This window comes from Protopterus annectens, chromosome 3.part1 (genome assembly GCF_019279795.1).
Source record: "Protopterus annectens isolate FY-2018-M chromosome 3.part1, PAN1.0, whole genome shotgun sequence".
Lineage (NCBI taxonomy): Eukaryota > Metazoa > Chordata > Ceratodontiformes > Protopteridae > Protopterus > Protopterus annectens.
In genome coordinates this window covers 1,526,624,177-1,526,648,725 of record NC_056732.1, presented here as the reverse complement: position 1 = coordinate 1,526,648,725, position 24,549 = coordinate 1,526,624,177, and the positions used below count along the sequence as shown (strand labels likewise).

At 41.7% G+C, this 24,549-nt stretch overlaps 1 protein-coding gene across 1 annotated transcript in view; it reads left to right on the top strand.

Annotated features, from left to right (window-relative positions):
* LOC122798552 (autophagy-related protein 9A-like) overlaps positions 1 to 24,549 on the top strand; it is a 1,381,959-nt gene that overhangs the window by 1,308,974 nt on the left and 48,436 nt on the right. The window contains exon 18 of the mRNA XM_044067604.1: positions 5,883 to 6,044. Within this exon, the coding sequence (XP_043923539.1) occupies positions 5,883 to 6,010 (128 nt within the window). The 3' untranslated portion in view covers positions 6,011 to 6,044. The remainder of the gene's footprint in view (positions 1 to 5,882; positions 6,045 to 24,549) is intronic.

Below are 24,549 nucleotides of genomic sequence, written 5' to 3'. Positions count from 1 at the left end.
AGTGCTAAAGAAGGTGGAAGAAAAAGCAAAATCTGTCCAAACAGTCAAGGATTTCTTACAGGTCCAACCTCCGAGATTTAGTAGAAATTGGCCTTCAAAGAATTGGTCCTTTCCAGACACCTCCAGAGCACAGAGAGGCAGGAATAGGCGCCCAAGAGGCACGGGTCAATCCAGAGGTGCCTACAGGGGACGTCAGTGGCAGCCCAACAACCAGAGAAGTACTGCCACAGATCCAGCTACTACCACTTCCACAGGACAGACACAATGACTTGACGCTGATACCGCCTACCAGGGAACAACTGGAAGCACCCTTAGGCGGAAAGCTAGCCTTATTTTCCATAAACTGGCATTACATTACAGGAGACAAATGGATTTTACAGACCATAGACAAAGGCTACAGGTTTCACTTCCACACTCTACCAAAAAAGAGAGGAATGCCAAACCTACCACCAAACCAAAAAGCAAACGCTCTAGGACAAATCAACCACTTACTAAGGATGAGAGCTATAGAAAAGGTACCACCTATGGAACAAGGACAAGGATTTTACTCCAGACTTTTCCTGGTACCAAGGAAAGAAAATCAATGGAAGCCTATTCTTGACCTGTCCACTCTGAACACATATCTCATTGTTCCAAAATTCAAAATGCTGACTCTACAGCAACTTCTTCCCATGCTGGGCAAGGAGTCTTGGCTGGTGACTCTAGATCTCAAGGAGGCATACCTGCACGTCCCTATACGACCAGATTGCAGAAGATACCTCAGATTTCTTGCAGGATCAGAGCATTATCAATTCTCAGCATTGCCCTTTGGTTTATCTACTGCGCCCAGAGTATTCACAAAATGCCTGGCATCAGTAATTGCTCATTGCAGGCTTCAGGGAATTCAGATTTATCCATACCTGGACGACTGCCTAATACAAGCGGACAACAAGACCAAATTAACAGAAGATTTGGAAAAGGTTATACAACTACTGCAAGCCCTGGGATACACAGTCAACATGAAAAAGTCAAGACTGGCTCCATCCCAAAGGATAACATTCTTGGGTGCAGAACTGGACACTTCAAATCAGATGGCATTCTTCACAGCAGAAAAGCAAAAGCAACTACCTCTCTTTTTCATGGCATTAACAACACAGAACCTGCTTACAGCAAGGAAAGTCCTGCAAGCTCTGGGTTACATGGCATCCTGCATAATATTGATTCCACATGCCAGGCTACATATGAGGAAGTTGCAATGGTACCTAAGGAATATATGGTCTCAGCACAAGCACAGTCTAGAAGCCCAGATTCCAATAATTCCATGCCTGAAGCAAGAATTCCTGTGGTGGGCTCAGGCCTGTCAGTTGAACAGAGGACTGCCTTTCCACAAACCTCGCCCAAGCCAGACAATCACCACGGACGCCTTAGACCTGGGCTGTGGGGCACACATGGTGGACAAGTGCATACAGGCAATTCAGACATTCAGACCATTTCTTCAACAGGGTCATTTGCTGATAAGGACGGACAACACCACAGTCATGTGGTATATCAACAAACAAGGAGGCACACACTCATATCCTCTATGCCGGATGGCAATGGACCTGTGGAATGTGGCCCTGAACCTCAACATTCAGCTCCAGGCCATATTTGTGCCAGGAAAAGAAAATATACTAGCAGACACCTTAAGCAGAACTACCACGGATGCCCACGAATGGATGCTGCATCCAGACATCTTCAAATCCATTACAAAGAAATAGGGACTACCAGAAATAGACCTGTTTGCATCCCCACACAACCACCAATTGAGGAAATTTTGCACAAGGACATACCACCCACTTGCTTGGAAGGTGGACTCCCTATCCTTCAGTTGGGAAAACCTGACAGCATATGCATTCCCACCTCTTCCTTTGATGCACAAAGTGCTACTGAAGATCAAAGAAGATCACCCAAGGATCATCCTGATAGCTCCAGACTGGCCGAGGCAGCATTGGTATCCGCTACTCAGGAGTATGTCTCGGACACACGCATGGCCTCTACCTCTAGTTCCTTTACTGCTAACACAGAACAACTTCAAGATCCTACATCCAAATTTGAAAACACTGCAGCTAGCTGCTTGGAAAATTACATAAAACAAAATAACCCAGATTTATCTCAGAGGGTTAAAGACATTATCCTGGAGGCTCGCAGACCCTCCACAAGGAAGACTTATTCAGCCAAATGGAAAAGATACCTCATTTGGAGTGCAGCAAAAGGAGAAAAGGTATCTTTAGCAAACATAGCTAACATCCTGGAATATTTAGCAGAACTTTTCCACGATGGCCTGTCTTACTCCTCCATTAAAATTCATGCATCAGCAATTTCAGCAGAATACAACATGGATCCTCCAGTCTTCTCTCATCCTCTACTCAGGCAGTTTCTGAGAGGAATTAAAATGTAAAGCCTCCAAGGAAGCCACCTTTGCCTACATGGGATCTTAACTTTGTGCTGGAAAAGTTAACACTTTCCCCTTTCGAACCAGCAGCAACAGCAGAATTACAGTTCTTATCTTGGAAAACTGCTTTCCTGCTTGCAATCACTTCAGCAAGAAGGGTTTCTGAATTACAGGCATTAATGGCAGTACAGCCCTTCCTTATCTTCCATCAGGATAGAGTGTCCTTGAGAACTAATCCTACTTTTATGCCAAAGGTGGTCTCCAGGGTATCGTTGAACCAAGCAATCCATCTACCAACATTCTTCCCCAACCCACAGAACAGGGGGGAAAGACTACTACATACCTTGGATGTGCACAGGCAATTGCGCTACTATCTGGACAGAACCAAGAGCAATAGGAAAACTGACCAGCTTCTGGTAGCATATGCAACAGGAATGGAAGGAAAAGCAATTTCAAAACAGACAATCTCAAAATGGATAGGAAATTGCATTAAATTTTGTAACTCTTTTCATGGAAAGACAACTCCAGAAAACATCAGACCTCACTCCACAAGGGCTACAGCCACTACTACAGCTTTCTTACGAGGAGTAGCTACCAAAGACATCTTAGAAGCTGCTACTTGGAGCTCCGTGCATACATTTGCCAAGCATTATAATCTACCTTTATACTCCAGATCCCGAGCAGGTTTTGCAACTGCTGTTTTGCAAGGGATCTTAACTACACCATAATCATCTTAGGGCCTCCTCCCCCAGTTTGGCTATGGTATTCTACCCATATGTTAGGACTGCAAATGCATCCTTGAAGGACATAGTACAGTTTTGTACCTACCATAAATGTAGATGTCCGAGAGGTATGCATCTGCAGTCAGGATTACCCACCCTCCTTCCCCTCTGTGGTACTCCTAGGGTATTTGCCCATCTTGTAGCTAGCTGGGGGAATCTTTTATGGCGTATTTGTTTGTATATATGTATATACTTGTTTATTTTTGTTTGCGCTCTACTGTTTGGAAACATTTGCATTTATCCAAATTTAGCCTTCCTAGAAGGCACCTGGCATCTGGGGCAAGAAACACTGAGGAAAATGGCGTCGGCTGATGCCTTTATACCCAATTCACAGCAGCTATGACGTCGGGTGAAGTGCGACATCAGCCGAGGCCAGACCCAGACTTTGGAATCCGGCCGACTGAAGGGCTGCCTGAGGCAGGACAACCCATATGTTAGGACTGAAGATGCATACCTCTCGGACATCTACATTTATGGTAGGTACAAAACTGTACTGTTTGCAGAGAGCTTACAAAGCATTAAAGGGATCTCATTGTTGAAAGGTATCAGTTAGGAGAAGGGTACAAAAAAATTTCCACAGCATTGGATATACCATGGAACACAGTGAAGACAGTCATCAAAAAGTGGAGAAAATATGGGACAACAGTGACGTTGCAAAGAACTGGATGTCCCGCCAAAATTGATGAAAAGACAAGATGAAAACTGATCAGGGAGGCTGCCAGGAGACCTACAGCAACACTGAAGAAGCTGCAGGAATTTTTGGCAGGTACTGGTTGTGTACTACATTTGACAACAGTCTCCCTTATTCTCCATATGCCTGGACTATAGGGTAGGGTTGCAAGATGGAAGCCTTTTCATACACAGAAGAACATCCAGGCTCAGCTAAAATTTGCAGAACAATACAACAAGTTTCCCAAAACCTTGTGGGAAAATGTGTTATGGTCTGATGAGACCAAGGCTGAACTCTTTGGCCACAATTCTACAAGGTACTTTTGGCGCAAAAGCAATACTTTGCATCATCAAAAGACCATTATCCCCATGGTAAAGCATGGTGGTGGCAGTATCATGCTTTGGGGTTGCATTTCTTCAGCTGAAACTGGGGCTTTAGTCAAGGTGGAGGGAATTATGAACAGTTCCAAATACCAGTCACTTTTGGCCAAACCCTTCAGGCATCTGCTAGAAAGCTGAAGATGAATAGGAATTTCACCTTTCAACACAACAATGACCCCAAGCATACATCCAAATCAACAGAAGAATGGCTTCACCAGAAGACAATTAAAAGTTTTGGAATGGCCCAGCCAGAGCCCAGACCTAAGTCCAAAGAAAATCTGTGAGGTGACTTGAAGAGGGCTGTGCACAAGAGATACCCTCAGAATCTGACAGATTTGGAGTGCTTTTGCAAGGAAGAGTGGGCAAATATTGCCAAGTCAAGATGTGCCATGCTGATAGACTCCTACCCAAGAAGACTGAATGCTGTAATTAAATCAATAGTTGCTTCAACAAAGTATTAGTTTAAGGGTGTGCACACAACAAAGTATTGGTTTAAGGGTGTGCACACTTATGCAACCAGCATATTGTACGTTTTTTATATTTTTCCACTAAATAGATTTGTTTTTCAATTGAATTGTACAGGAAATAGATCACATTAAAGGTGGGAAAAGTTTTGAAGTGATTTATTTATTTTTATATCCACTGTGTTTTATATATATATATATATATATATATATATATATATATATATATATATATATATACGCATATATATATATATATATATATATATATATATATATATATATATATATATATATATATATATACATATATGTGTGTATATATATATATATATATATATATATATTTGTGTGTGTGTGTATCCCTTTGAGTAATTAAAAATCATTTGAAAACATAACAATTAATTGAACATCAGATAAATTAGATTCTTAGTAACTCCACCTGATGGCTGAAAGATTTTTTTTCAGTTTGTTAAACTTTCTTCACTTAGCTTCAGTTTAAACAAAGCCTTCAACTTTAATAATTCACCTTCTCTCCATTTTATTTCAAAGTTTATGTGTAGTTTTAACATATTTACCTAATGTAACCCTATCAATACCTATAAATGTAAAATAAGCAGTAGGATGAATCTTTCCCTTTGGCATCTAATATCACTTCATATTTTTGCAATGTTAAAAAACAGGCTTGCACCAACAATACAAGGGAGAACATCACAGATTATTTTCCATGTGGAAATTGTGTTTATTGTGACTATGTCAGTAGAACTAAGTCTTTTACTTCAGCTAATACTACCTTGATGTTTGATATTAAAAGTTTTAACACATGTAATAATGATTGGGGGTACATGTGGCACCTTCTATGTGGGTCAAACATCATTCTTTGGAAAGAAAGACTGGCACTGCATTTAGGTGAAATTCGATGCCAAAGGAAAAAAAAGTTTTATTTGCTTAGACTGTTAGTCAGTCTATGCATCCCCTATAGCAGTCTTAAACCAGTTACATATCAGTAGTTTTGAATTATGTACACTCAAAATGTCTTGTATTCATGAAAGTCTTTGTTGCTTCTTGTAACTCATTTTATTGCATTATTACATTTTGCTTCTGCATTATTTCAATCAGTCTAAATATACTGCTTGTTATGAATCATTCTTTGACAGTTATATTTATCATGTACAGGGTCTTCCCTCAGTCCTGATCAGCCACCTGAGTCACTGCCTGGACCGTCGCAGTTACCCCTTGGAGGATGGGCAGAATCAGAAGAAGAACAGACGCAGTCTGCCAGAAAATCATCCATACCTCGATAAAGGAAGGCATAAAATTGCAGTGCCTTGAAGCATTGTAAGTTTTTAAATTATTAATGGTTAAAATAAGTAGAGATTATAAAACTCATTTGCTTCCACATAAAATGCATTTGCTGTGTGAAAACATTTCTAAGAATCATTACTGTAAAAGAAGGTATACTTTTGACCTGCCCTTTATGTGTTAAGTAATGCATTCCATTTTAAATATTATTTTGGAAGAGATCACAACACACTTTATCCTCCAATTGCCTTTGCACCTAACTCATAATACGTAAAGCTCCGTCTTCCTGGTTGTGGTGATGTTTGGGTGTATCAGTAATCTGTAGAGTTTCCTGTGGATGCTGTAATCTGGATGACTCCATTCTCTACCTCCTTCTTTCTAACCTGTCCCCCTTATCTCCATGAAGTGAAAGGGTTCAGCCACCCGATGTGTGTCTGAGGCATCCTCAAATGTAGCACTGGAAAAGGAGCAGCGAAGAGGATTATAAAGAGCTGCAGGGAGGAGATTCCACATGAAAGAAGTTAGCGGTTGTCATCTAATATTTCATTATCTTCATTTATTTATTTATTTATGCATTGTTGGCTGGGTTAGTCCTACTAGGCCAGTTGTCTCTTTTCAGGGAGACCTGAGGTGGTATTCTTACTGACTAGGGGAATTTTGTCCAGTACACTGGGGGAAATTTACCCTGCTCTTTTCAGTAAATGCCATGGGAGCTTTTACAACCACCTAAGTTACTACCAGCTCAGGCAGATAACATTCTTGTGTTTATGTGGGCTTTTATATAAAACTGGCAGACTGGAACAGCAAATGAGAGTCATCTGTGATCTTATAGTAGGTTGATTTAAACCTTGCCGTGGTCATGTTTCATTTCCATTAGCTTGTGTCTGCATTCCATCCTTCATCTTCTTCTTGCATACTATCTTCTTAAATCAAACATATTTTCTTCTTCCTAGAAGTGTGTGGAGCAAATGCCTGTTTTCTATTAGACATTGGCTTATTTGAATAGCATAGTTTTATTGTTGACATTTACGTATTGTTTTTTGCCTTAGTTTTTGTTTATTTCCTTCCACTCATTTGGATATAGAGGTTACTATTTGGTTGATGGTTAAATGTTACCTCTTTTTGTGTTTCTTGTTTAAAATATTGTTGATTACATGAAGTTTTAACTAGAAGTGTATATTCATTCCAAGCCGCGGTGGTACAGCGGTAGTGTTGTTTCCTCACAGCAAGAGGTTCTCCTGTTCGATTCTCGGCTGGAGTGCCTTCTGTGTGGAGTTTGCATGTCCTCCCCGCGGTCGAGTGGCCTCTGAAAGACATTTGTGAATGGGCGTGCTTTCGCTGAAGGTTGGGCGTCGGGCTAGCAACTCGGCACCATAAAAATCGTCTGCCAATCATTAGCAGACCGGAGTTTCGCTGTGGCGACCCCTAACCGGGAAAAGCCAAAAAGGCAAACATTACTATGAAGTCAGTTTCTTTTTCAGTTCTGGATCTTAGTTTACAGTTCAATGTTTTTGACTCCCCATCCTAAATATAAGAAAACTCACCAGAAACAATATTATCCCTAAGGACTTAAAGCACTGTAAGCCTATGTAAGCTTTGCCTACAGTATTTTGCCCTGCCACATTAATTATCTGTAGGATTTGTTCAGTGTTTTGCCTTGAATTCTGAGACAGCATTAAAACTGTTAGGATCAACTTCTCCTCGACTTTTTGTCACTTGGGTGCTTCCTTGACCCAAGGGCATCTTGTGAGGAATCACTGGAAGAACAAATTATTTTGAGTAGTTTTCTACTTCAGAAAGCTAGTCTTTGTCCCTGGGTAGAGCTAACAATGCAGCAGTCTTTTTACATCTTCATTAACACTAGTAATGCTGACTGGTGCAGTGGTTAGTATTGTTGCCTTACAGCATTTGGTTCTGTGCATCACTTCCTGGCTGTGATGTCCTGTGTGGAGTTTGCAAATGTGCCTCTGTCTGTACTTCTCACATTCCAGTGGCATGCAGATAGGGGATCACTTCCGAGCCTTGTCTGTCCACCTGTGTGTGTGTATGCGAACAAGAGCATATGTCTGTGTGTGTGCATATGTATGTGCATACATGTGTGTGTGCGCAGTGGCAGTGTCAGTGGGCATGCAACCATTTGTGTTTCCTAATGGCTCCACCAGCTCCTTTGATTCTTCTCCTTCTTCTTTTGGCTTATCCCGGTTAGGGGTCGCCACAGTGGAACAACAGTCCGCAGAATGATTGGCAGTGGAGTTTTACAGTGTCAAGTTGGCAGCTCGGCGCCCAACCTTCCACAGAAGGTGCACACACTCATACCTACGGCCAGTTTAGTGTGTCCATTCCACCAACAGCATATCTTTGAGATGTGGGAGTAAACCGGAGCACCCGGAGAAAACCCACACAACCACAGGGAGGACATGCAGACTCCGCACAGAAGGCACTCCAGCCAAGAATCGAACTGGAGAACCTCTTGCTGTGAGGCGGCAACACTAACTGCTGCACCACCGTGGCAGTCCACCAGCTCCTTTGATTATGTCCCTAATTCAAAAATGAATTCTCATTTACTGTAATCCTGGTAATTTCAGTACTTAAGCTCTTCAGAAGTTCACTGTATTTCTCATTAATACTATATCAGGTTGTCATAGTGGTTATTTCTGGGACACATATTGAGTTTCATAAGCATACTGAATGTGATCTTATGTAAACTGAAGTCGGAGCCCATTTTATAGTCTTATAACCACCCGACCCATTTCTGTTTGTGATTCCTGTATCTCACCTGAAATTGAGCCCCACCACAGAGCCAGGGAGCTATAGACTCATAGATCTCACTTGTATCATCTGTAAACTCCTGGAGTGCATCATAGTTGAGCTTGTAAACAAAGACATGATTAAACTTCAGTCTCTCTTTCCAAATCAGTTTGGCTTTGTGAATAGTAGATCCTGTGTATTAAGTCTACTCAATTTCTTTGAGAGAGTTAATGAAACAACAGGCAAGGGTCACTTTGTCCCTACCTGGACATAGCCGAGTCCTTTCATGCAGTCCCTCATGTAGGTATTATATTTAGTGACATTTAGCTTAACATTTATTCTTTTGTCTTCTGTTGAATAACAAACTGTCTTGGTGATAGAGCCCAATATTAGGGGTTGGAGGCATCTTTTCCATACAAAAAAAATTACTAGTTATGTCCCTTAAAGCTGTGTCCTAAGCCCCTTTTTGGCATTTTCTTTTCTGACATAAAGGCAGAGAAAAGTTTACTGATGGCTGCAAACTGGGCTGTACAGTAAGCTCCCCTACTGACAGTAAGAAGCAAGAAGAACTGGAGAATGTCAATGCCTGGTGCACTGACTGAAGCTTAAGGCCATAAAATATAGTGTGGTTTTACTTAGTTCACACCGTATCGAGGATATCCCCCTTTAATACAACAGGAGATCTGGGTACCTTCATCGATAGTGAACTCTACTTTGACCATGATATTTCCATAACTGCCAAACACATTTCCTCCAGAACCAAGGCAGTCATAGTTTTATAGTACTACTGGTTCAGGGCATCCTGCATTCAGGCGTACCAGCCAAATTGAACAAGACTCGAACATATTAATTATAGCAATATGAACGACACATCGGGTAATTTTGGATGGGAGAAAGGAAATTCACCCCAGGGATCACATCAGTTGCCCTTCTACACAGGGGTCCAGGGAAGGAAATAGTGTGGGAAGAAATAGCCAGGGAATTGTTATGGCTAGGCTTGTATAGGCCCTAGGGCCGATAGCCTAGTACCAGCCTATGAACCTATGTCTGTTTTTTTTTGTTTTTTTTTTTGAAAGTAAGTCAGTCAGGAAATCTAATAGAAAGTGGGGATTCCATCTACTTGTTATGGAAGGAGATAGACTTTATCTTCTTTGTGGTTCCACTGTCAGGATGCAATAGGAAAAAATACTATCTAGTGAAGTTTTATTTTCAGATATGTTGAGGCCTAAAAAATTCTAAGTAATCTTGGCATTGCATATCCCTTGTATGTCTATACATGCAGAATGCAGTCTTCTTCTTACAAGCTGGCAGTATTTTGGCAAATTTTCTTTGTATGTCATCAAGTGACATCAGCTTTTCCTTGGAGTATGGAGAAAACAATGCATTATGTTCACTAAGTAGCCTAACAGTTCATGTAATATGTAGAGAGCCCTAATAGACACATATTTGAGGATCAGACTCATAGTCCTCAGTGCTTTAGCTCTAGCTGTTGTCACATTTTCTTTAAGGTTTGTTTATTATTAAGATATTCAAATCTTTAATAACTTCAGAAACTGTTGTTTTTCTTTGTTGATTAAGATTTCTTACTTTACTGGTCCCAAATGCAGCACCTTGCACGTGTTGTTGTTCAGAAGTAGCAAAAAAGCTAAGTGAGCATTGCATCTAAAATGAAGCCCAGTCAGACACAAAAACAACAAAAGAAAAAAGTGCAAAGGGAACTTCAAACCACCATAATTTAACATAAAAACATTAAAATATGCAATACCTGGGACTTACCTTAGACCTGCTCCTTAACTTCACTACCCATACTGACAATATAATCTTTAAAGTTTTTTTCCAATAGAAATTGTGTTATCATATGTCACACCTCCTCTCGCCAGCTTCTCACAAAGCCACAGCCAAAAAGTGTTATAATGCCGAAACTGGAATGTCCCTACCTCTACTAAGCATGCAGTCAGCATACAGTTGTCAAAAACTGCAAACTTGTGACACTGCATGCTGGGCTGCGGCACCCCCCTCCCCACTTTCTTGACAGTATTTTATTTTTTTGTTTTATTTTGTTAAAAATGTGAAATGACTGAGCAGCTTGTAGCTACAGAATTCAAGTGTCATACATACTTTGCATGCTTAAAGTACTGAGTTCCACAGCATTAAATAAATAAATTAATAATGAAAAAGCTTCTGGGCTACTTTTGAAATCAGTCTAGATTACAGGCAGACACTTAAAAAATTGCTAAGTATTCAGTGCGGTTCTAACTGTGCCAGTTTATCTAGGTATTGGGCTTGAAGGAACAGCAGCCTGTCACATGATGACAACGTGTGTGCATACATGGCTGCTGACATAGGCAAACCCGGGAATGTCCAGGAAGTAAAAGCAGAGGAGTTTTACCTGAGAGCTCTATTAGTGACATTTTTGTTTGCAGAGCTAGAGAGATGGAAGGCTTAATGAAAAGCATCATAGAAGAAAATGAAGTTGCAGTTCTAAAGCAAGATCCATTGCTGTAAGTGGATGCACTGCTGACCAAAATGAGTAACTATTATAGCTGATGGTTCATCAGCTGTAGTGCTTGGGGAACAAGGTGCTGCTGATGTACTGCTGGTAATATTTTTGTAAAAAGTCTAACAGAGAAAAGGCATTCGAAGTTTGTATGTATGTGTGTGTGTCTGTGTCTGTGTCTGTGTCTGTGTATGTGTGTGTTTGGAGTAGATACTCTTGATTGTCACAGATTTCGCAGAATTTCTCTGATTTTTTTTGCCTCATGTTTTGGGTTATTCCTCACAAAGTTATTGGCTTTTTTGGCAAGGCATTGAGGATTGTAGTTACTTAATATTGATAAATTCTGGTAGCAGAATGACAAGTTTAGACAGTGACTTTATTAAAGAATGTAATTTTCTTGAAAATATGTTCATAGATAGGGGGTATACTAGGGAATTTATTAATGTTATTAGAATTGAGGTAGAAAAGGGAAGAGAAAATAAATTTAAACCTATTAAAGGGGTTGCTAACACTCTTGACATAATACATAATTATAATGAGTGTAAAGAGATGGAAAATATAGGTGAATTTCAACAAGCCTTAGTTTTGGAATTTAATGCAACTAATTACAACATAAGAGGGATTTTTCAAAAAGAGTGGGATAAATTTATCTCCCTCACTGATTTGGAGAATGTACCTAAATTAATACCTAAGGTAGTTTATAAGAATTCAAGAAGTATAAGGAATATATTAGAAAACAAGAATAATAATAATAATTCCAACTCCTGCAGGAATGGTGAAAGGAAATTAGGCACCTTCCAATGCGGAAGGTGTAATCAGTGTGAATTTATTATCAATAAGGGGGATATATTCTTGGAAAGTAGAAATAGGTGGATAAGAAGCAAAGGACATTATAATTGTGACACTAAGGGGTTAGTATACCTTGCCTTATGTGGACAATGTAAAGCTTTTTATGTGGGGAAAACGGAGAGAACACTAAAAAGAAGAATATATGAACACATTTATGATATATCTAAAGGTAAAGAAACAAATGCATTATTTAAACACTCTAAAGTATGTGTAGGTTATAAATTCTTCTTTTTAGTTTTGGAGCAGATTAAGAATGATATTAGGGGTGGCCCATGGGAAGAAAGGATAGAGTGTAAAGAATTATGGTGGCAAGTATCCCTGGAAGCGGGAAAATTTCCAGGGTTAAATGACTATCTTTCTATTTTGCCACTATTAAAGATAAGGGCTACAAAAATGTAAAGAAGAAAAAATACTAGTGCAATATTTTTTTATGACAATAGATGGTGCTGTTTCCTGATATTTTGTATTAGCAAAGAAGAATCATTTAAACATATTGCACTTGTAAGCATTGTATTTCTTAAAAGATTAGATCTTATATTATATTTTAATTAATATGCAAGATTGATGTTTTTAAAGTATTTATGTAATAAAATTTAATTATTAGTATGATTTTAACAATAATTTTAAAGTTAGTAATTATTTTAGCTGAATCCACAAGAATAGAATGTAATTGTAGTGATAAATATTCATGAGCCCATGTAGGGAATGATTTGTGTATTTAAAATGAAATTAAGGGATTTCATTGGTTTATTATTTTAAAAGTTGTATAAATGCAATCAAGACAATTAATTAACTCATCTGATGAAGTCTGAATTGTGTGGACGAAAACGCATGGTTGTATTCAATGTGGCTTTTTTATTTGCGTGTAGAATAAAGTGAAGATATTATCCAGTTCGCGCTTGCAGTCTCCGTAATCATAGCATTTCTTTTGACTTTACTTAATATTGATGACACACATTAGAGTTTCAGACTTAATAGCCTTCAAAAATCATACTAATGCAAGCCTGTAATTCTAACAAGTTTCTAAGTGTACAAAGGCAGTAAATTTAGTCCTTTGTCCACCATTATTTTTAGCCTTGATTCTTGAACTGAGAAGTCAATAGGTAAATGGGGGCTGCATACTGTATTCTGACAGCAGTGAGCTGACAGTTATTTGTGTATTTATTCATTCATTCATTTCATTTTGTCAGACATCTGAGATGTATAATCAGGCATAGGAATGATTGTAACTGATGGTCATATATGTGTGTGTGTGTGTGTATAAATGTGTATATAAATATGTATGCATGTGTGTAAGCTGTAAATGCTCTCAGCTGTCCCTGATTTTGTAAAATGTTTCAGATTTTATATTATTTTTTGACCCGTTCTTCATAGAGAGTGTGTTTTTCGTCTGGCAAATTAGTGAGGATTGCACTCACTAAATAATGATGACAGGCAATTTGAGTTTCTGAAGTAACAACCTTCAAAAAAGCATGTATATGCAAAGCCTGCTACTCTAGAAAGTTCTAAATATTTAAAGGCAGTGGCTGTTGCTGATTTTGGTCCTTTGCTTGTCATTTTTTAGCTCTCTCTTTGATAAGACTCTGAGACATATATGGTGTGGGACACAGCACTGTGTTCTGACAGCAGTGAATTGAGAAGATGATAAATTCCTGTGTTGCAGTTATTTATGTATTTATTCGGTCATTTGATCATAGTGAAATATCTGAGATGTATAGTTAACAGTCAAAAAGTGAGTATAATTCTTGTTTACATCTGTGTGGAGGGAGGTTAACTACTTTGGCAATTTATTTTTATTTTATTCCATTCTAATAATTCTGGTTTATGCAGTCTATAAAGCTGGGTTTGACTGCTGGGTACAGGGATTGTCTGTGGATGAAAGTGATTGACATTGTTATGTGTTCCAGATAAGCAGTTATTTTTCTGACTTTGCAGAAATATTGTGCATAATTTTTCACCTTCCATCACAGTTGAACATTAGCACTGTACTCAATAAGGGGCTATCTGCAGTAGTCTGGGCAGGATGTGGTGTGATCGCATTTGATCATTGGCGGAATATCACATCGAGTAGTGTTGCCATCTAACAGTGCTTGGTTCTCCCATTGAGATTTTGGCTGTTGATTCCTCCCATTTGGAATCTTCATGTAGTCCTTCTCTGTGTGTGGATTTTATCCATGTGCTTTGATTTCTTCTCCCAGACTCTCAACTGTATAATATATGCCTCTAGCCATTTGTGCTTTTACTTTTACCTCATGCTTAAACCAGAATAGTGCACAGAAGATAACTGTATTTTTTGGAGGGGTAGGAAGAGAGACATTATTCTCTGATATGATTTATAGATCCTTGTTTTAATCTTCTTAGTTTATTGGGAAACTACTATTTTCTTAGCTTTGAACATTACACTTTAAACAAAACATATTTTTCCTTGAAAAAAAAATAGTAACACTGAATATCTTTCCTTACACTTCATTTTTCTGTAGGATGTCATTAAATGAAAAGGTTGTAAAAAAGCTCTAAGATGTACCTGAGAGCATCTAGAACTCTATGATGTTTTGGCTTAATTTAGTTACTTCCTACCAACTTAATTGTAGAAGACTCATGGCCAGTTAGGTTATGTTCAAAACATGACATGTGATGGGGGGGGCCCTAAAAAGTAAAACAAAGTATGAAAAAGCAAGAGAGAAGTAATCTGTCTGGGCGATATGTGGCAAGCATGAGGGAGAGACAGTGGAAGGCAGTAGAAAAGTGCAGGGGGAATAGTGGGTAGGAGAGGGCCCATGGAGTCCTCTGCCTAGCCTTCCATTCTTCCTGAGGTTGGCCATGTTGATTCCAACCAGATAACTAGGGTGCATATAATCAGTAAAGTGACTATGACGAGTAAGTACATACTGTAGCAGTCTTTTGATGAAAGTGAATGATCCTATCTGTTGTTTGATTAAAGGTAATAGTTGTTGACCTACTGTAATAGAGCTCTGACCCACTGTATTTATTCCCACCCATTCAGTTACTTCCTGCAGCCCCTCCTTGCTTTGAAGTCACCTGCCACCACTGGATTACATGCCATTGTGACTTGTACATGTCCACTGGCTCCCTATTCCCATTAGGGCTACCCTTCTGGTAGGGATATTAGTATTGGAAAATTCTTCATATGGGTTACTCCCCACCTCTAAAAAGAAAGTGTCATCTAAGAGGTCAAATCAACTCACTTAGAAGTGGACAAGATAATATCCTCACACTCGCCAGACCAAAATTTAAGCAAGCAGCTGCAGAAAAAAACTTTTCAGAATAGGCCCTGTGATTTGGAAACATTTATCAAATGAAGCAAAAGTCAGCAATTTTCTTGGTACATTTAAAACATCTCTGAAAGGACCCCTTTTTAAAGAATCTAAATGTTCTTGCTTCAGAGTATTTCCATGTTATAAGCAGTAACTTGTTTGACATGTAAGGCATTTCATTGATCTGTAAAGATGTCCACACAGAGAAGTGTACGTATTGTATGTAGTGCGTCTTTTATACTGTCTTCCTTGCATAGTGTCCTTTAATCATAACCTATCAAATAACTGTACCACTTGTAACATTACCCCCGGGATTCATGAATGGCTGATTTCTGTGCAGGAACAGTGTAGAAGCTCCTGCATGGAAAATGGCCACCAAGCGATCCAGGAAAGTGCTGTTTTCATGTGCACAAGTGGCCCTACACTGTTCCTGCACGGAAAGCCATGCAGGATGCAAATCACCTCATTTGCTAGTAAAAACCATGAAATGAGGTGATTTTGCAATCCACGAAGCTGGCCAGAGTCCGTGCAGGAACAGTGTCAGAGCAGAATACATTTCTGCATCTGAACAAACGGAGGTAGGACAGCTTGTGGAAAGCATTTATTACAGTCTAACACACATGTCAGTGGCCAAATATAAGGCCATTGGCATTAATAACAGTTTATTTTTATTTTAAATTAAACTTTTTTTTTTTTTGGCCGATAATGGCCGTTTAAGCTTAGGGCAGTGGCACGCAAACAGGATCTTGATGGAAATAAAAAAAAAAATGAAAAAATTCAATTTGAAGTTAATTCTGCATTTTGTCATTATGGTCAGTGGCATGCAGAATGAAAACAATACCACAGAGCACTGGTTGTCAAGGGGGAAAGGGTCCGTTTAAGTGCAGTAACTAACAACTTACACACTGGGGTATGCAAATGAGGGGAGTTAGACTGAATCACAGATTTCCTCATAGTGTCAGCGTGAATCTAAATGTGTAGGTGCAGCAGTACAACAGTGCAAGTGTAAGAGCTGAATGACTTTAAGGGGGCTGTGTCATGCTTCCTGTAAGCACATTGGCGCTCTGTGGCTCTTGTTTGCCTTTAGCTAAGGAAGGGGGTGTATTAGATGTGCCTGAGCTTTGTGTATACAGACTAAACTGGTGTGTTCACACTGCGCACCAGGATTTGAACAAAAAAGTAAGAAAAGAAAAATAGAGAGGAAATGGCAGCACTGTTTACATTTGAGCACTGGGTATGTGCGGCGCGCCTCAGGGCTTAAATAGGGGGGAACTGAGAAGGGGAAACAGCACTAGGAAGGCAGTCAAGGAAATCTAGCATAGCTGGCAGGTGGAATGTATCAGAATCAGCCAGTTACCCATGCAGCAGCCCAGCACACTAATGTAAACTATGCAAACACTCTACAGACTGTTTTTTCACACAAACTGTACACCACCAGTGTACACAGATGAGGGACTTTTAACTGGCAAAACTAACTAAAATATTAGAGGCTGCTGCTGCTTTACTGCATCAATATGTGCTAGAGACTGAGGGTGGTGAGGAGAAGAATGCTGACAACCGACCCACAGTGAGGAGGAGGAGAAGAGTATACAGACCCAGGGTAACCTAGCAGGGCCTACATGAGCTGGAGATAGAGCGCTATAGGGTGGACAGGGACATTTTACAGCAAGTCGTTGAGCTGTGCCGGCCACGCCTTACACACACAACTAATAGAGGGGAACCCATCCCATAGGTTCATAGGTTGGTACTAGGCTATCAGCCCTAGGGCCTATACAAGCCTAGCCATAACAATTCCCTGGCTATTTCTTCCCACATTATTTACTTTCCTGGACCCCTGTCTAGCAGGGTGACTGACGTGATCCCTGGGGTGAATTTCCTTTCTCCCATCCAATCGTCAAGGTTCCTCTTGAAGAGGTCCAAAGAGGCACTCTGCTTGACATGTATGGGCAATCTATTCCAGAGTCTGGGGAGTCTCTGGGTCAGGAACCTATCCTTCCAGCATGTTTTGTTTATTGTGATGACAAGGTTTAGATCCCTGGAGCGTGTAGCTCTGAGGGATTGGGATTTCTTTAAGTGTAGCATGTCCAACAGCTCTGGGTTTGACATGGCCTTGTATGTTAAGCAGAGATCGCCTCTGAGTAGACGATATGCGACAGAGTATAGCTGGAGTTTTTAAGGCGGTCAGCGTAGGGCATCTGCTTTAGGCCTGTGATTCTTTTAGTGAGGTATTTCTGAGGCCTTTCCAGTTGTTGCAGATGTCTTGAGAGGTACATACCAAATGGGGCATTGTATTCTATAATGGGTCTAATGAGGGATGAGTACAGTGGGACAATGACCTCCTTTTTCTGGATGAAAAGCCCTTCGTGATGAGGTGTGCCACATAGAAGGATTTCCTGACTGTTGTGGCGATGTGGTTGTCGAAGGTGAGACCACTGTCCACCTGTGTCCCTAAGTCTCTTATCACACTTTCTGTGTTTAGTGTACTGCCACCTATATGGTAATTCATGGATACATGTTTTTTCCCAAAGGGGATAACAATACATTTATTGGCATTGAGCTTGAGCCCATGGCTCTAGCACCAAGCATCTGTTTCTGTAAGGCCCTTTTGTAGAGTATCCACATCATTTGGGTATTCAATAATGGCTCCCAGTTTGCAGTCATCTGCAAACTTTGTTAGCCAGAGTCCCTTAGTGTTGACCTGTACTTCAGAGAAGTAGATGCCAAACAAGAGCGGCCCCAGGACTGAACCCTGAGGTACTCCACTTGTCACTTGTCTGGAGCTGGATTTGGAGTCGGCTACTTTTACAGTGTGGGTTCTATCAGTAAGCCATTTAGCAACCCATTGGGTGACGTAGGGATTAATACCCAACTTAGTAAGTTTATCTATGATTCCAGAGTGGGGGATGGTATCAAAGGCCTTGGCACAGACTAGATAGGCTGTGTGGACCACCTTACCCTTGTCCATGACTCTGGAGACTGAGGCATAAGGTACTCATACTAAGGTATGTCTAGGCTTAAGAATACTAGCCACAGGTACCTTCCAAAGACCAACTGGGGATATCATGGGGGTCTCACAGGCATCAGCATCCAGGGTACTCCACCAGTTCCTGGATGCCATAACACAGCATGCCAATGAGCACATATATTTCCTAACCGCTGCTGAGGTGCTTACCACATGTATGCATCTCCTCCACCGTATAACAGAATACTCTGAGGTAGTTGATGCTATAGACTGCATTAACATCCACATCAGAGCACCACCTGGTGAGCGGAGCAGGATCTACGTAAACCGCAAAGGTTTCCACTCTATCAACTGCCAGGTCGTGTGCGATGCTCAGGGCATTATCATGAATGTGTGTGCTGGCAGCCCTAGAAGCTGTCACAACTCCCACATCTTGCATTGCTCACCGCTGTATCAGGCATTTGCCAGGGAGTACATCCCATATGGCCATCTAGTGGGAGATGCTGGCTATGAACAAGAGCCATGGGTGACGACACCCATCAGAAATGCACACACACCTGAACAAGAACACCATAATGAGGCACATGCACAAACCAGGATCACTGTAGAGCGTGTGTTTGGGATGCTCAAGTCACGGTTCCGTTGCCTTGACATATCCAGTGGAGCCTTGCAGTACTCTCCAGCTACATATACACAAATGTTCATAGTATGTGCCGTGCTACATAATATGATCCTGTGGAAACCGCTGCAGCAGGAACAGCACGGGGCAGGGCCACACAGCCCCCCACCATTGCAAAGGCCAGCACAGGCACAGAGGGACTCGGAGGAACATCCTGAGCCTGCCCCGTAGGCAGAAGGAGGCGTGCACAGTATGCCCAGGCCTTGACAAAGAGGCAATGCATAGCACATACACTGACACTATAGGGACCCAGAGACTGATACCTCTCTCTGACTCACACATACAGTAAAAGGGATGCCAAACATGACACTACCCGAGATTTGCCATGTATAGGGAGTGTACTATGTGCATCCAGCATAGTCAGCCCTCCAGCACTGTCCTCAATAGTGGCACAACCACAAGGTAGGTCACTCTTCCTATCAATTACTGAATGGAGTAGTATGTTCTCATACTTGTATATATGATATGGATGCAAGCATGCAAGGGAATTGGGTGGCTGAATGGGATAGCAGTAGACAGCTGTATGGGGCAGCAGGAAATTCATAACAAGTACTGGTGTCAACATACTAGGCAGCACTTACACAAGGTGACAACCCCCACGGCAGTACATGTGATGGCCCAAAGAACTGTGGGTGTCAATAGGTCACACACATGGATGTCAGTGAGGGTCACATATCCACCACCAGCCTCACCCAGCAGGACAGGTGTAGACCATGAAGAAAGGCCGACCTAAGGCCCCAAAGGATGGCAACGGTGAACAGCTTCCCACCAGACCTACACAGACATACTACAACAGGTCTGGCAGTTACAGTCTAGTTCTGAAGGGTAAGAAGTCTGAAACTGAAATATATGCCATCAAGATCTAACATGTGTACTCTACTGATATGCCTCTTGTCTGCGTGATAGGTCACAATACAGCATGAAATGAAAGCCAACAGAGTAACCAAAAAAACAGTATAGTCACTTCAAATGTTAAAGGCTGCAGGTGTACACCCCCCCAACACTCCCATATAGAAATGCAGTAACAGATTGCCTGCAGCACTCTCAAATGGCCTACAGTCCTCTGGCAAATGCCCATGCCTCACCCATAGTGCCAATGTACGGAACGTCAGGGGGTCCCAACTAACAACCTAACACAGTAAACAGAAAACAAATGCAAGGCCATGTTGACAAATGCCAGTAGCATGCCTCCCCATGTCCTGCTGAAGGACTGTGTATCAGGCCATAAATACTGTTGGGATAAAGGCCCAACTATAGGGATACCTCTGAGATATTGCCTATATAATGTTAGGTGGAGAAGAGAATAATGGTGGGGGGTGTAGAAGCATGGATGTCATGGAGTGTGTGAAGTCTGAAACTCTAATGTCCACCCATACTGCTCACAGCTGCAAACCCATGAATGAATAGCCACAAAACCGCTGATAAACCACAATGTGAAGGTAAACTTGACCCATATATAAGAGTCCTGCCTGTGAATAACCGGGATGTGTCTGTACAGCTGAGAGGTATGACCCCAGCAGGATATGGCCTCTTTCTGATGTACACTTTAGTAATGGCAGGGGACCATCACATTGTTTCCCAGTGTTTGGAGGACAGTGTCTGGATTCTTTTGGCTCTGGCTAGTACCATGCATTTATGTACGTGTTCGTACAGTGCCTCTGTGTAGGATTCCAAAGTCATGCATCTATTTCCCATTGCCATGGGTGCAGTGGAGACATCCACCCCTGTTTTCATGGCTGCAAAGTTCGCTTTGGAGAGGTTTTGCCAGGTGGTTAGTTATCTTTGTGAGTCTGTGTGGGTGGGGGGGGGGTGTGGCTGACATGTTGAGTTCCATGTTGGTTATAGCCTGTGTGAATCTCACCATAAAGGGATTGACATCTGTGGATGAGCAACAGTCCCATATTTAAGTGGTCAACAAGGTCAAGGTTGTTGCATCCTCTACCAGGGGTCAGGATGAGCTGGTCTAGGGCAATGGAAATGATGAATCCCAGAAGTGTTGGGCCACTGTACTGGCGCTTGGCTACATTCCCCAGATGATGGAGGGGTAGTTGAAGACACACGTACTATGTCATTGTTGCATTGGACCATCATAAATGGCAGGGTGTTGAGGAATGTGCATTGACAGTCTAGGGACATAGATGTGGAACCATAGAAGGCTATGGTCTGGATTGCACTATTACCCCAAGGCACTTGTACCGGAAATATCTCCAATGCATTATGATGGGTTACTAGTCTGGAGGGGTTCCTGTCCATAATGAATATGGAGACACCACCACCTGTGGAGGTGTGGTGTGGTACATGTTTGGGGGCTGACACCTGTGGAATGCGTCATAGTCTGATACTGCAGGTCTGCTGTCTGCTGCTGTGAACCACTTCTCCAGTACAGCAGACATGTGTCCTCCACTCCAACGACTGCTCTGAGTGACTGCATCCTGACAGTTAGATGTCCACTGTTGAGCAGCATGACCCTCAGATTGCATACATGTGTAGCTGTTATGGTGGTAATAACATTAGGAGCACTGCCTAATAAGGCACCATAGGGGTGGCAAGACATTTTGCCAGTACTTGGCAACCCAGTGATGACAGATGTAGGACATCCGTGGCAAGTCATTGGGTTTGTGAGTCATGTCATCCCAAGCAGAGAGGTTCTGGATCCCCTGAGAATGACACACAACACTTAAGCCAATGTTGCAGTCAATCATCTGTTGATCGTACCGGAGCATCATTCTGGGTGACATCAAGTCCCTTCCCAGGGCTACTGTCACACCTGCCTGGACCGCATAATGAGAGAGTTCAACCATGTCTCCTGTCATGTAGTCCAGGGAGGTGTGTCCTAAGTAATTCACACCCACATGGATATGGTGTGATACACATAGTTGGTGTGGAGTGACATGACTGGCTATCTCATGTGTTAGATGCTGGCATGTAATAGATATTTGGCTGTTACCTGCTCCATATTCAGCTTATTGAGTGGGTTGTGTGTGCCTCAGTATTGAGTTACCCATGATCACTGTATTGTGCAAGGTGGTAGCCTTAGGAGCTTAGGATGGGGGCACACTGTGTAGGTTAAATATGTGTCCCTTGGCATGTGCCGTGCTGTGGTGTCTGAGTGGGTGTCTGCCTTGCTGGTCTGTGCTGTTTGGGTAAATGTCCATTGAGTGCCTTTGGGAAGGTGGGTATGTAGCTTTTCACTGTATGTCATAACTGTCAAAGTGGGTATCATGGTGAGCTACGTGTTCCACATGGTGTGGTGCAGGTGTTGATCTTATCCTCTTGAACTACTAGTCCAGTCTTTGCTGGAGAGTGCTTATGTCCACATTGGGTGATATATGGGTAACCCTCACAGGTTTGAGTGTTTGGAGTTTAGAAGGGAGGGTTGTCTGTGTACATGAGGCAGTTGCAACAGTGCCTCAGAATGGACAAGTGCACCAGGTTAATGGGTGAAAGCACAGATAACTGCCCTTCAAACATGCCAGGAGGGGTGGACATACGTAATAAGTACTGGGGCTACATCTATTATGAACGGGTAATGCTGACGGCTGTCAGGTGTGCCACACTTCTTGATACAATAACCTGGTGAGGTGCCAAGGCATAATGCTAGTTGAAGTGCAAGACAGAAAGAACTAGCATGATGTACAGGTGGAACAGAAGGCAGACTGTCTGCCACCTTTAATACTTTACTACAGCTGAGCAGTTATCAGCAGCTTTGGTCATATGAAAGGTCAGTAAGCTGTGTAGTGTGTGTGGTAACTGCTTAACACTATAGTAGACATACCTAGATAGGCAGGAGTTTTAATCCCAGTACTGGCGAGTGTGTATGTGCATGTATGTGTGTATGAATCATGTACTGTCTGGCTCTTACCATTTTTGACCTGTATACTACCCTTTACACTTCCCTTCACTCCAATTTAGTAGACCTGTTGTCATCCACCTTAGAGGCACCTTTGGAAAAGGTGTACATGTATAATCTGTGTGGCGTGTCTGATAACTGCGTAGTATTATAATAGGAATACTAGATAGGCAGGAGTTCTAATCCCAATACTGGTGTGTGTGTGTGTGTGTGTGTGTGTGTGTGTGTGTGTGTGTGTGTGTGTGTGTGTGTGTGTGTGTGTGTGTGTGTGTGTGTGTGTGTGTCTGTGTGATGTACTGTCTGGCCCATACCATGTTTGACCTTTACACTTCCCTTCATCAAATTTACTAGACCTGTTGATGTCATCCACCTTAGAGGTACCTTTGGAAGAGGTGAAAATGTATAAGCTCTGTGGCGCATCTGATAAATGCATAGCACTATAGTAGGAATACCTAAATAGGCAGGAGTTCTAATCCTAATGCTGGCAACTGTTTTATGTGCGTGAGGAGCATATTGTGTGGCTTATACCATTTTGATGTGTATACCATACACGGCTGGTGACCACCTCCCACTGCCATTAATTTATGTAGTGTGGTAACAGGATCTACCTCACATGCAGCAGGTTAAACCATTGTACAGTCTTCTGTACAGATGCGTCTGGAATATCCATATGTTTGTACCCTAACCTATACGTGGTCGGAAGTGGTCTGTGTGCCTTAGTAATGCCCATGTATGTGATATTATAGCCAAATAGGCCACAGTGAGTGTACTGACACATATGGCAGCATGAGGTATCATGCTTGACTGAAACAAGACAGGGCGTCTGCCGCCCTCACAGGTGGCCAGCCTTGTAGGTGCAATACATGAGTCCAGATGCTTGGTTTTAATAGTGAACTGTACCTGTTATGGGTCACATTAATGGCTGAAAGAGGTGTGGACTCTCCTATTCTGATCCTAATTAGTATGTAAAAGGAACACCTTGCATCTTAAGAGGGGTGCGTACACAATTTATATCCACTGTATACCAGTAATGTGTCACGCATGACCTTACCTTAGGCCATTTTTCCAGCACAGTTTGCTGGCCTCTGTCCAGATGTCTTGGCACTGACAAGTTGTGAGGTATGATACAGGAATGTTGAGTTCACGTCAGATAGGCCCCGATTAGTGACCACTGCGATACACTACAGTTAACCCAAGCACAAGTGAGCATGCACAACAAGCAATATAGCTATTATTATAAAGCAATATACCTATTACTGATGGTTGTGTGCATGGTAAATTGCATGCGCTTCACATTTCTGGGGTATTGCCAGGCAACAACAGAGCAATGTCATACTCACCAGCTTCAGGCTGCTGTCCCATATGCCTAGGACCATAGGGTCCTAGGTAGTTGTGAGAGGGAGTCATTGTTAGCAGACACACATGTTGCCTTGGTACAGGATGGATGCAGCATGTCTGCACATCTACAGTACTAACTGCAATAATACACAATGTCTTGTCTACACCATAGACGTGCACCTCTGTGCATTAGAACATTTTTTATTTTTATTTTACATTGTTGACTGGGCTAGTCCAGCTGGATATATGTCCATTTTCAGCGGAGGCCTGGGGAGAAAAGCTCCACAAGCAGCAAAAAAGCAAGAGCAATGGTAATTACAATAGACATTGGTACATTACAATG